At 39.3% G+C, this 14,017-nt stretch overlaps 1 protein-coding gene across 1 annotated transcript in view; it reads left to right on the top strand.

The window, feature by feature from the left end:
- Nucleotides 1-14,017, top strand: part of TAOK1 (TAO kinase 1) — a 144,154-nt gene that overhangs the window by 62,728 nt on the left and 67,409 nt on the right. The window contains exons 3-4 of the mRNA XM_055129847.1: nt 9,362-9,433; nt 13,275-13,376. Of these exons, the coding sequence (XP_054985822.1) occupies nt 9,362-9,433; nt 13,275-13,376 (174 nt within the window). The remainder of the gene's footprint in view (nt 1-9,361; nt 9,434-13,274; nt 13,377-14,017) is intronic.

Here is a 14,017-nt window from a genome sequence, read left to right as displayed (position 1 = left end):
CAGTATATTAACATAATTAACAATATAACAATAACAGTATAATTAACCAATATTGAAGGGTGGGTGGGCTTGGGGAAAAAATATAGTATATTCTGGTGCCTCAATAAATATGGTTTAAAATAAACGTGCTCACGCGAGCACACACACATTTTAGGGGACAGAGAGCTCAAGGAGCTGAGTGTATGTTTTACATGTAATTGGCATATAAGAGTACTACTTGGGTGTGATCCAAACCAAAAACATAATTTGTAAAACCCCTGATAGCTTCTAGCACCACTGGGCCAAACCATGAACTTTCTGGCCTTGTTGGCCTGAATATTGCTAGGATTACCCTAACCCTCTGCTTCCATGAATAGTGCTTAAGAGGGAGTTAGTTTCCCCACACACACCAATTTAAATGAAGTAAAAAAGAATATGTAGTTTAAGGGGATACATTGTGCAAGTAGGTAGAACACTGGCCTTGCATGCTGTTGACGTGGGTCCAATCCCCAGCACCCATCCCATATGGTCCCCCAGGCCTCACCAGGAGTGATTCCTAAGTGCAGAGCCAGGAGTAAGCCCTGAGCACTGCTGGGTGTGGCCTAAAAAATAAGTAAGTATATGTAACATAAAAAGAATTACATATTTTGTCCACAAAGTCTAAAATATGTATAGCATCTTGACTTTATTAAAATGTTTCCCTGCTTCTGACTTAATAGAAGGCATAATAGAAATTTACTGAGCTATACCAACTCAACTTTATGCTTGGCAGATTTGTATAATAAAATACCTTGGTTCAGATTAGAATACTCCTAAAATGCATTAAATGAATGCATGGAGAATGCATGGAAAAGTCATGGGTGACTGCTCAGAATAGGTATTTTCTGTTAACTCTCTTGACAACTGGGAAACACGCAATGTGTAGATGAGCAAAATTTTAATTTTATTGTAGCCCAGAATAACCCAGAATTGAGTATTTTTCTTTTGTATTTTTTTTTCTTTTGGATTACACCAGCTCTTTTCAGTACTTTTTCTGGCAGGCTTTGGGGAACTCATGGAGTACTGGGGATCAAACCCAGGTCAGCAGCTTGCCACTCTACTGTCTCTCCATCCCCCAAATTGGATACTTTTGTGGCCACTAATAGATTAGTGACTATTTGAAGGTCACTGATCTTCATATCACATGGTATCAGATGTATGTGTATCTGATATATGTACATCTGTATATATGTATACTGAGGAACACATTTCTGATTTTGAACCAGAGAGAAAGTCTAACCCATTTTTCTGTTTTTACTTTTCCTATCACCACCAACACATACTAGGATAGATGTGTTTTATGCCATTGGGTGGATATAGGAAGGACCTTATAGTCAACATTTAATTTTATTATTTACTTTTGTTTGTTTGGGGGTCACACTGTTCGGTGTCCAGGGCTTACTCATGGCTCGGCACTCAAGAATTACTTCTGGTGGGAGACCATAAGGAGTACCTGGGATTAAACCATGTTTGCTACATGCAAAACAAGCACTCTACCCACTGTTCCATCTCTCCAGCCCCAATATTTTGTTTGTTGTTTTTTTTTTTGGGGGGGGGCCACACCTGGGCTCAGGGCTTACTCTTGATTCTCCACTCGAGATTAGTTCCCGCAGGGCTGGGAGACAATATGGAGTTACAGGGATTGAACCTGGGTTGGCTGCATGCATGGCAAATATCCTGCCCACTGTACTGTCTTTCCAGGTTTCGAAACATAATAAACATTTTATATGACTTAAATAGTCTTTTAATATAGCTCTTGACTTAAATAGTTTTTCAATAGCTGATGAATACTTCATTATGTATATATACCACATCATTTTTCCATTTATATTGATGAGGACTTAGGGGGTGTCCAACTTTTGGCTGTTAATGACGAGGCAATGAAAATGTGGTAAATGTACCTCTTTGTTTTGTGTGTAGTGTAGGATTTTGTTTTTAAATCCTTTTGAGGATTACAAATTACAAAATAAAAGTAGATCACTGTATATAGAAACCTAGTCACTGTATTTTGTCTGTGCATAAAAATATTCAAAGTTAATCATTTAGTAGTTTACCCTATTCAGAATAATATCAGTTACAATGTTCTTTGTGTAATTACTATGCATTTCTTTCTAATTATACCTCATTCTCTCAAGGTGAATTTTTTGGATTGTTTGTTTTCAAAACATACCCTTTAGTGCTCAGGGATCTGACTTAAGTATCACTCCCTGGCAGAGGTTAGTGACTCTGTGAGGTGCTGGGAATAGAACCTGAGTTGGCCGCATGCAAAATGGACACCTTACCTACTACTGTTTTTTTTTTCTATGAAGTTGTTCACAATAGTTCATTACAGATAATATTCAAATACCAGTCCCACCACTGTGCACCTTCCCACCACCATAAGAGAAAAGTGTATGAAAATTGTTGTATTTCATCTTGGAGCCATTTAAGCCCTTGTATAAGAGATTACAGACATATATGTTAAACCCAAACAAATGTGTGCTACTTTTGGTACATCAGTGGGCTCGAGTATAAGAGGTCACATGGCTGCAGATGCAGCTACATGCCCAGGACATTCTATGTCGCTCTCTTCCGTGAGCTTTATTTCATAGTCTCTGGATCTTGATGAGATTATATGGTGCCAGAAGGAGTTTGTGGGTATGACTGCCAAACTACTGGAAAACTGGGGAGCTGGGAGGAGGAGGCCCAGTCCCCTTCCAAGCAGGCTTGGAGATCTCAGTCACGGGTCCAGCATACCTAGGTTTTTCTGAAGGTTTCCCCGTAGGGAGGCTTGTTTTAGCCTGTGGAGAGTGGCCTTGCGTGTGCCTGTGTGGTTTGGTTCTGGAGGTTTTCTGCTGCTGGGGTTTTGCTGGGGTGGGGAGGGAAACTCAACCCAACCCCCTCTGAGTTGCCCCCATGAAGACAGCCTGGCACGGGGTCAGGATGTTTTGTGTCGTTCTCTTCGGGGAGCTTTATTTTGTAGTCTCTGAATCTTGGCCATTGATGAGACTATATGGTGCTGGAGGCAGTTTGTGGGTATGACTGCCAAGCTATTGGGAAACTAGGGAGCTAGGGGGAGGGGGCCTCTAACCCTCAATATGAACTTTTTGTTTTGTTTTTTTTGGGCCATACTCAGTGATGTTCAGGGGATACTCCTGGCTCTGCACTCATGAATCACTCCTGAGAGTGCTCCAGGATCATATGGGATGCTGGGTATTAAATCCTGGGTTGACCACATGCAAGACAAAAGCCCTACCTTCTGAACTATCCAATCCCTCAAGATGAACTTATTTTTTCCTTTTTGGGGGCCATACACACTGTGCTCAGGGCTTACTCCTGCTTCTGGACACAGGTTCACTCCTGGCAATTTCAGGGGACCATATGGGGTGCCGGGAATCAAGCCCAGATCAGTCATGTGTACACCTTACCCACTGTACTATTGCTCTGGCTCCATGAAGATAAACTTGTAAATATCAAACTCTGGGTTTATAAGAATGACACCACCTTGAAAGGGACAGTTTCCACTTAGAAAATTCCACTGGTGGCATTTTCCCAAGGTGATTTCTTTTAGGTTATTATTTTCATATGACTATTTTCAAAAACTCTTTGTAGTACAGTGGATAGGATACTTCCTTTACATGCTGCTGACCTAGGTTGAATCCCTCTCATCCCTTATGGTTCCCTGAATCCCTGCCAGGAGTGATCCTTGACCCCAGAGCCAAGAGTAAGCCCTGAGCATAGCTGGCTGTTGAACACAAAAAAGTTCTTGTCATTTTAAAGTGCTCGTCATGCACTTAGATAAGAACAAACTCATAATGTAGTGAGAGTAAAGGAAATGAATGTACTAAGTTTAGTAAAACTTGTTGAAATATTAAGTTTGTTATAATTGGGATTCTAAATATAACCCGTATTTCCTCTTGGCTTAAAGTATTTGTGTAAAGAAGAAATGTGGTGATGATACATTCCCACTTAGTCATACTAGACTGGCTTTATTCTTTTAACATTTTCTGCAATGACTTTTAAGTATCTACTGGTATTTCTAATTGTCATTTTTTTAAATTGCCATGAGCCAGACATCCCTTTTGTACAATTATTCTGTTTAATAATTTCCTTTTAATATCCATCTTTCCTTGCTGCTACCCATCTGTATTTAGCCACTTGGAAAGAAAATATGGCTATACAGCGACTTCCAGGAAAATTTTATGTTAGATATATCTCTTTGAACCTACTGTTTTGTATTTTCTGGGTTAATAGGACAAGAAAATAAGATAGTATGGAATATAACAGGATGGTATGGGATTTCTCTCTCTCTCTCTCTCTCTCTCTCTCTCTTTAAAACTATTTGTGGCAGTCATGCTCAGGGATCATTCCTGACAGTGCTGGGGAGACCATATGGGATTCTGGGATTTCAATCTTGGTCAATCACATGCAAAGCAAGACTTTGTAGCCAGCCCCTGGAATTTTGTATTTTTAATATTTTGAGAAATCTTTATTGTTTTTCTTAATAGCTCTTGATTGTTATAATAATATTCAGTGATTCCCTTTTCTCCACACTTCTAATATTTGTTATTTGTTTTGGGGATAAATGAAGTAGTATTTCATTGTTGTTTTGATTTGCATCTCACTAATAATAAAACAAAAATCTGTCATGAAACTGTACTGTTTCATAGATTTTTTTTTTTTAGGGGAGGTTACACCCGGCGATGCACAGGGGTTACTCCTGGCTCTGCACTCAGGAATTACCCTTGGTGGTGCTCAGGGGACCATGTGGGATGCTGGGAATTGAATCCTCATCGGCCGAGTGCAAGGCAAACGCCCCACCGCCCTACCCACTGTGCTATCGCTTCAGCCCCCCCCCCTTTTTTTTTAATTTAGGAACATAAATAATCTTGACTTCTTTGGTATATTATTCACATATGTATATGTATACACACGCACACACACACACACGGGCTTCGAATTCTATTCCATAGATCTATGTTGTGTTTATTTTTATTTCAGTACATATCTGTTTTGATTAAAAATGGCTTTGTCAGTAACAATTAAAACAGCATGGTACTGGAACAAAGGCAGAGCCGTAGACCAATGGAACAGGGTGGAATATCCCTACACACAACCCCAAATGTATGATCATCTAATCTTTGATAAGGGAGCAAGAGATGTGAAGTGGAACAAGGAAAGTCTCTTCAACAAATGGTGCTGGAACAACTGGACAACTACATGCAAAAAAATGGGCTTAGACCTTGACCTGACACCATGCACAAAAGTCAGATCAAAATGGATTAAAGACCTCAACATTTGACCACAAACCATAAGGTACATTGAAGACAAGGTCGGCAAAACCCTCCACGATATTGAAGATAAAGGTATCTTCAAAGGTGACACAGAACTAAGTAATCTAGTAAAAACAGAGATCAACAAATGGGACTACATTAAACTAAAAAGCTTCTGCACCGCAAAAGATACAGTGGCCAGAATCCAAAGACTGTCCACAGAATGGGAAAGGATATTTACACAATACCCATCAGATAAGGGGTTGATATCAATGGTATATAAAGCATTGGTTGAACTCTACAAGAAGAAAACATCCAACCCCATCAAAAAATGGGGCAAAGAAATGAACAGAAACCTTACCAAGGAAGAAATACGAATGGCCAAAAGGCACATGAAAAAGTGCTCTACATCACTAATCATCACAGAGAGATGCAGATCAAAACAACCACAAGATACCACCTCACACCACAGAGACTAGCACACATCCAAAAGAACAAAAGCAACCGCTGTTGGAGAGGATGTGGGGAGAAAGGGACCCTTCTACACTGCTGGTGGGAATGCCGACTGGTTCAGCCCTTCTGGAAAACAATATGGACGACTCTCAAAAAATTAGAGGTTGAGCTCCCATTTGACCCAGCAATACCACTGCTGGGAATATATCCCAGAGAGGCAAAAAAGTATAATCAAAACAACATCTGCACATGTATGTTCATCGCAGCACTATTTACAATAGCCAGAATCTGGAAAAAACCCGAATGCCCTAGAACGGATGACTGGCTAAGGAAACTTTGGTACATCTATACAATGGAATACTATGCAGCTGTCAGAAAAAAGGAGGTCACGAATTTTGTATTTAAGTGGATGGGCATGAAAAGTTTCATGCTGAGTGAAATGAGTCAGAAAGAGAGAGACAGACATAGAAAGATTGCACTCATCTAGGGTATATAGAATAACAGAGTGGGAGACTAACACCCAAGAATTGTAGAAATAAGTACTAGGAGGTTGACTCCATGGCTTGGAGGCTGGCCTCACATTCTGGGGAAAGGGCAACTCAGAGAAGGGATCACCAACTATAATGTAGTCGAAGGCCATATGGGGGAAGGGAGTTGCGGGCTGAATGAGGGCTAGAGACTGAGCACAGTGGCCACTCAACACCTTTATTGCAAATCACAACAGCTAATTAGAGAGAGAGAACAGAAGGGAATGCCCTGCCACAGTGGCAGGGTGGGGTGGGGGGAGATGGGATCGGGGAGGGTGGGAGGGATGCTGGGTTTACTGGTGGTGGAGAATGGGCACTGGTGAAGGGATGGGTTCCCGAACTTTGTATGAGGGAAGCATAAGCACAAAAGTGTATAAATCTGTAAATGTGCCCTCAGGGTGATTCACGAATTAAAAATAAATAAATTAATTAAAGAAAAAAAATAATAAAAAAATAAAAATGGCTTTGTAGTAGAGTTTGAAGTTACAGAGCAGCTTACCTTTATTTTGTTGGTTTTTTGTTTTGGGGCCACACCTGGCTTTATGCTCAGGGATCACTCTTGGAGGTACTGGGAAAAACATATGTGACTGGAGATTGAATCCAGGTCAGCCTCATGCAAGGCAAGTGCCTTACCTGCTGTTCTGTACTATCTCTCCAGCCCTGTTTTGTCTACCCCCACACCCCCAGCCCTTTTTCCCCCAGATTATTTTTGCCAATTGGGGTTTTCGCAGTTCTAAATAAATTATAGATTTTTGTTGCTTTTTCCTTTTCTTTTTTGAGAGGTGGCAGGAGAGGAGCATGCCATGGCTATACTCAGGGAATCATATATGGTGCCTGGGATGGAATACGACAGGCACCTTGTATGCAAGATAAGCACCTTATCCCTATATCTCGAGCCTTAGGGTTTTTTGTTCTGTTTCTGTGATAAATGTCTTTGGGATCTTGATGGGTATTGCAATAAATCTGTTTATTGCTTAAAATATAGCCAATTTGATGATGTTACTTCTGGGGGAGAGAGATGGGTTGGGCAACACCTAGCTGTGCAGAGGACTTATTTCTGGCTCTGTATTCAAGGGCTACTTCTGGTGGACCTCAGAGAACCAATACAAGGTGCTAGGGATTGAGCTTGGGCCAGCTGTGTGTAAGGCAAGAACCTTACCCTCTATTCTGTCTCTCTGGCCTTGAAGAACTGCCTTTCTAGTTTTCATTTTCTAAGAGTTGTCTCTTAGAAATTGAATACATTTAGAGTTGGGATAGTTTTACTGAACACTTAGGTATAATTTCCCCTTGGCCTTTAGTTAAATGTTATAAATTGGGAAATATTTACCTAGTAATAAAATCTTACACATTTCTTTTTTTGTTTTTATTTTTGGGCCATACCTGGTGCTCAAGGGTTACTCCTGGCTCTGTGCTCAGGAATTACTCCTAGCATGTTCAGGGACCATATGGGATGCCGGGGATCGAACCAGGGTCAGCTACATGCAAGGCCAAGCACCCTACCCAATGTACTATCACGCCATCACACACCTGTTTTTAAAAAATCAGACATTTCAATTGAAGTGTGCTTTATTTAAATGACTTTAATGTTCTGTCTTAGCTTTTAAGTTTTATTTAGAATTTTCCTATATATTTATAAAATAATGGTACCTAACTTTATTTTATGCTGTTTGTGAGATTTGTGAGGTTTCAATTTGTTCTTTTTTATCTCTCCACCCCCAGATTTCACTTCCTAATCTAATTAGGGCCAGAGAGATAGAGGGGTTAAGATGTTTCCCTTTTATACAGCCAACTCAGTTTCATTCCACATACAGTCCCCCAAGAACTACCAAGAGTAAGCCATAAACACTGCCAGTTGTGACCTAAAGCACCTCTCTACTATCCTGAAAAAAAGAATAAAATAGCTTTCCTTCCCACTCCCCTGCTTTCTTATACCCTGGAATGTTCCATTTGTAAAACTATTTTCCACTGAAGATTGTTTTCTTTATTTATTTTTGGTTATTGCTTTTTGGGCTGAAACAATAGCACAGCAGTAGGGCATTTGCCTTGCATGCGGCTGACCTGGATTCGATTCCTCTGCCCCTCTTGGAGAGCAAGCTACTAAGAGTATCTCGCCTGCATGGCAGAGCCTGGCAAGCTACCTGTGGCATATTCAATATGCCAAAAAATAGTAACAAGTTTCAAAATGGAGACATTACTGGTGCCTGCTTGAGCAAATCGATGAGCAACCTGATGACAGTGATACAGTGATACTGCTTCTTGTACTTTTTTTTTTTTTTTTTTTTTTTTTTGCTTTTTGGGTCATACCTGGCGATGCACAGGGGTTACTCCTGGCTCTGCACTCAGGAATCACCCCTGGCCGTGCTCAGGGGACCATATGGGATGCTGGGATTCGAACCCGGGTCGGCCGCGTGCAAGGCAAATGCCCTACCCGCTGTGCTGTCGCTCCAGCCCCATTGTACATATTTTCTTGACCATTTTTATTTTTATGACAATGCTACAGTGCTATCATTTTTATTAAATAATTGACTTTTATATATTTATTTTTTTACTTTTTGGGTCAACCTGGCGATGTGTGTACACTTAGGAATTACTCCGGTTGGTGTTCAGGGGACCATATGGGATGCTTGGGGTTGAACTCAGGTTGGCCGCATGCAAAGCAAATGCCGTACCTGCTATACTGTCACTCTGGCCCCATAACTGATACTTTTTCAGTTTATTTTCCCACATTTTCTTATTTCTGTGTATGTGTATATGCATGTATACTAATACATTTATATACTCAAACCTAGGCCTCATGGAAAGAATGCACTTTACAACTTAATCTACATTCCCAGTCCCTCATAATTTCATTAGATCACTTTCAATAATTTTTTTTTTTTTTGGCTGGAAACTTGTTTATGCATTTTGAGTTCTTGAAGAAAGGGCTGAAATGGTAGATGTAGGACCTGAATTATATCCTTGGAACCACATGGTCCTTGTTTTTACCGGGAGGGGGGAAAAGGACCATTTTGGTATCCTTTCTGACTTGGTAGCTTATGAATGCTTTCATACTCAGAGAAATGGTTGCCCAGATTTAATCCATTAATTTCACAGTGACTCTTTGTTTTTTAGGCACGAGATGTGCGTACCAATGAAGTTGTGGCTATCAAGAAAATGTCTTATAGTGGAAAGCAGTCTACTGAGGTAAGTAAAATTTAGTCTTCACATGGTAGGAAATGAATACACTTTTAATTTTGGGACTAGGAATTTTTCAGAAAGAGTAAGACACAAAAATGTACAAATTTTAAGTGTGTATCTCAGTGAATTTTTTTTCTTAGATCTTGAATGTATACAGTTATATCTAGAGCTATATAAAACCATTACTCCTCTTCCTGGAACTCCCCTGAGACCTTCCAACTCATATAACCCCTGCTTTGAATTTTTAAATTATATTCTAATATTTTACTGTCATAGAGATTAACTTCCTTAAAAAAAACCTAGAATAATATTAATTTGACAATAAATTATATTGTATATAAATTTTTGATACATTTTAATAATATTGTTAATATTTATGCTTTTGATATGCAAAATTGGGTATCTCCACTACTACCAAAGTGCCAGAAATCATCCATTTTCATCCTTTTTGTTTGTTTTCATTTTGGAGCCATATCGAATAGTGTTCAGAGCTTATTCCTACTGGAGGTATGTCAGGGATCAAATTAGGGTCAGGAGCCCTACACTCTGTTTTATCTCTCTGGCCCCCATCTCTATCCTTACGTCATTTCTAGTCTTCACTATCTATATCATTTCTCCCTTTCCTGTTCTACCTTCCTAACAACAGTTCTGTTGTCAGAGTTCAAAGGTTTGCTTTCATTCACCATTGTCCATTGCCTTTCGTTGTTTCTATACCATATGTGAGTGATAACATCTATCACTTGTTCTTGTTCATTTGATTTATTTCACTTTATTTAACTTGAAACAAAAGGTATAATTTCATTATTTTTTATAGTTGAATAGTATTCCATTATGGATATTTACTAAATTTTCTTTTTGTTTTTGTTTTGGAGCCATACCCGGCAATGCTTCTCTTGACCATATGGCATGCCGGAGATTGACTTGAGGAACTGTTTTTATTCTAGAGCCACATTATTTTGTTTTGTAGTTCTATAGTAAAAGGTTTAAGGACAGATGTATTTCCTCCCATTATCTTACTTTTTTTCCCCCTCAGAATGCTCAGGAGTTGCTTACTTCCAAACAAATTTTAGTAATATGGGCTGGAGTGATAGTACAGCGGGTAGGGTGTTTGCCTTGCACTCGACCAATCCGGGTTCGATTCCCAGCATCCCATATGCTCCCCGGGCACCACCAGGAGTGATTCCTGAGTGCAGAGCCAGGAGTCAGCGCTGAACATCACCGAGTGTGACCCAAAAAAAAAAAGACAAATTTTAGTATTGGTGTCCTTTAAACATGTTAAAATTTTGATAGGGATTGCATTGAATCTGAATAATGCTTTGGATATTTGGATAGGATTGTCATTGTAACAGTATTTATTCTTTTAAGGTATGAACATGAAGTATTTTTCCATTTTCTTGTGTTCTTTGTTCTTTTCATATTAATTTATAGTTTTTAGGCATATCTTTCACATCTTTTGTTGTTTCCCAGACACTTGATGTTTTTGACACAATTGTGAATTGTATTTTTTTTATTTCTTATTTATTATTTGCAACAAAGTTTTGTTTGGGTTACTAGGATTTCCATTTGTCTTATGTCTTCTGAAAATAGTGATAGTTTTCTTTCTGTTTTTTAATGTTTTAAAGTTTAAACATTGTGATTTACAAAGTTGTCCATATTTCAGTTGTTTCTTACATTCAGTGTTCCAATACCAGTCACCACCAGTGTGACCTACCCTCCACAAATGTCCTCAGTTTCCCACCCAACCCCCTTAGCAGGCACTGAATAATTTACTTTATATTGCTTGTTACAACATCCATCACACAATGGGGTTACTGAAGCCATTGAGGATTTACTAAACTGTTTGGTGCTAGTCTAGTGGAGTCTCTGTATTATGTTTTTGCTCATTGACTTTAGTGGACTTCTACGCATCTTTCCATCTAATTTGCTGTGCTCCTACTGGGCTGTCATTACTGTGAGAGTTGAAGTTGTCACATAGCTGTGATCATGTCTCCAGGAGCTGTGGAACTTGGATGATTCAGTCTCTTTGAGATTAGTCCTGGAGCTGGACCTTTTGTATATCAGAGAAAGTCAGGTGTTGGTGGGGTACTGAGCCTTCAGCAGGGTGAGAAATTGCCTCTCCACTCCCCCCACCCCACCTGCCATCCCCAAAAGACACCAGAGATCTCAGCTGGGAGACCAGGCCTGTCTGGTACCACTTAGTGGTGGAGTCTCTCTGAATGAAGTTGTGAAACTTAGCTCTTTGTACACTGGAGGAAATTGGGTGGAGCACTGAGTTTCTAGCAGGGGAGGTACTCTGCCCACTACCATTCCAAGAAGGCTTCAGAAACCTCACCTTGGAACCAGGTCTACCTGGTACAACTCAATAGCAGCATCTCTCTGAGATTAGTTGTGGAAGTGGATATTTTCATTTCTTTTTCAACCTGAATCCCTTTTAATTTCTTTTTCTTAGCATAATTGTTGTGCTAGAGCTTCCTATCTGTTGAGCAATAATAGTAAAGTGGCTGGGGCCAGAGAGTTAATACAATATACAGCACTAGCCTTGTATATTGCTGACCTGGGTATGATCCCTGGCACTACATATGGTGTCCTGAGCACTTCCAGGAGTGATCCCTGACTACCACACGGGGTGGTCCAAATCCTTCCCCCCCAAAAAAAAAATTACGGGGAATTGGAGACGTTTGGTCCTCAGCCAGTGGTACCAGGGGCTGGGGGTGTCTACTCTGGCCTCTTCTTAGGAATTGCTTCCTGTGGTGCTTGGGAGATCATGCATTGCTGGGGATCATCCGAGGGTCAGCCATCCAGTACTGTAGCTTCATGTAATCTGCGTGCAAGGCTATACTGTCTCTTTGGCCCTCCCATTAAGTCTTTTATTTTTTTAATTGAAGAGTTGGGTTTTTTGGTTGTTTTGTTTTGTTTTGTTTGTAACTAAAGAATTACGGTACTATTTGTCTAGTCCCAGGCTTATTGCTTTGAAGTCATCCTTAGGGGACTTGGAAAGTTCTAGTGTGTTTGGAGACCTTATGCTTTTGTCCCTATCCATTGAAGGGTCAATTTCCTTTCCTTCATAATGCCTGGACCAGCAGTAGAGGACCCAGCATGAGCAGACTAGAGAGTAATCAAGGACTCTCACTCTCCAAATTGAGCCTGTGCTGAGGATTTGTGGTTGACCTGTAGCAATGGAAATGCTGCTGTGAATTTGTGGTTACGAGATTACTGCATCAGCCATATCCCGGTGATGGAGATGGCAAGTGTTAAGCACCTGTAATCTCAAGCCTTTATGATTTTAGGGTATTTGTATTGCAGTCTGCATCTCCAAGCTCAGAACAGCCGGCATAATAAATAAGCCTGTAGTCTTTTTAAAAATGTAATCAAATTACTGGGGCTGGAGTGATAGCACAGTGGATAGGGTGTTTGCCTTGCATGTGGTCGGCCCAGTTTGATCCCAAGAATCCTATATTGTCCCCCTAGCACTGCCAGGAATAATTCCTGAGTTGCAGAGCCAAGAGTAACCTCTGAGTATCTTCTGGATGAGGCCCCCCCCGTTTTTTAAAAATCAAATTACAATTTGTTTCTACCCTCAATAAAATAATTCTAAGCAGTGGTGGCATAATGGTGAGCATAGCATAGTTGCCCACCTTAATTAAATAATTTTATCAGTTATATAATCATATTTTAAATTATCCATGTAGTTTCTTTTAAATTTTCTATTTTAAAATTTAATAAAAATATTACAAATAAAGTAGTAGTTCTCATTATGCTTCCTTTATCTTATAATTACTTCTTTCTTACATAACTTTCTGAGGAAAGCAGTTTTCCTACTTTTTTATTCCTTTTTCTCTCCTTACAGAAATGGCAGGACATTATTAAGGAAGTTAAATTTTTACAAAGAATAAAACATCCTAACAGTATAGAATATAAAGGCTGCTATTTACGTGAGCACACAGCATGGGTAAGTATTCATTCTTATCTTTGCATTTTGGTTTTCAGTTAATTTAAGTATGTCTTAAAGTGGTTTTGTAAAGTTATGCAAAAATACCTCGACTTGTAAGTTCGTACTGAAGAAGGAAGAGCAGCATTTCCTAGAGCTTCTAGGCAATATGAAATAATAGAATTTTTTTAAGTTGGCTACAGAGATTTAATTGACTTAGCTTTGTGTATATGATAAAATTATTTTTTTAGCAGTAGTGTTCTTCATATGTTTATCAGACATAAAAATCCTTTACTTAGGGTTGAAAGTTATCATATTTTTTTGACATCGATTGTATTATAGCCTGTAAATCACAATAATCCTGGTGAGTCCTGATTGAATTGATTGTGATTCTTTATATGAAACAAAAGGTAAATGAGAAACTTTATTGAGAAAATAAATATTAATTATTCCCTTTATAATTTCAGTTAGTAATTACAAATGAAACATATTTATACAAGTGATTATTGAAATTATAAAAGATTAATAGGGGCTACATTAATTATCATGTTCTCACGTGGTAGAGCGCCTGCCTAGTATATAGAAGGAACTAAATTCTAGCTCTTGTCCACTGAGCACTGTTGGTTGTAGCTGTGGTGAATTCCAAGCACTGAATCATCACT

The sequence above is a fragment of the Sorex araneus genome, chromosome 3 (genome assembly GCF_027595985.1).
Source record: "Sorex araneus isolate mSorAra2 chromosome 3, mSorAra2.pri, whole genome shotgun sequence".
NCBI classification, from domain to species: domain Eukaryota; kingdom Metazoa; phylum Chordata; class Mammalia; order Eulipotyphla; family Soricidae; genus Sorex; species Sorex araneus.
The sequence above is the reverse complement of the archived record's forward strand: the minus strand, read 5'-3'. Positions and strand labels throughout refer to the sequence as shown.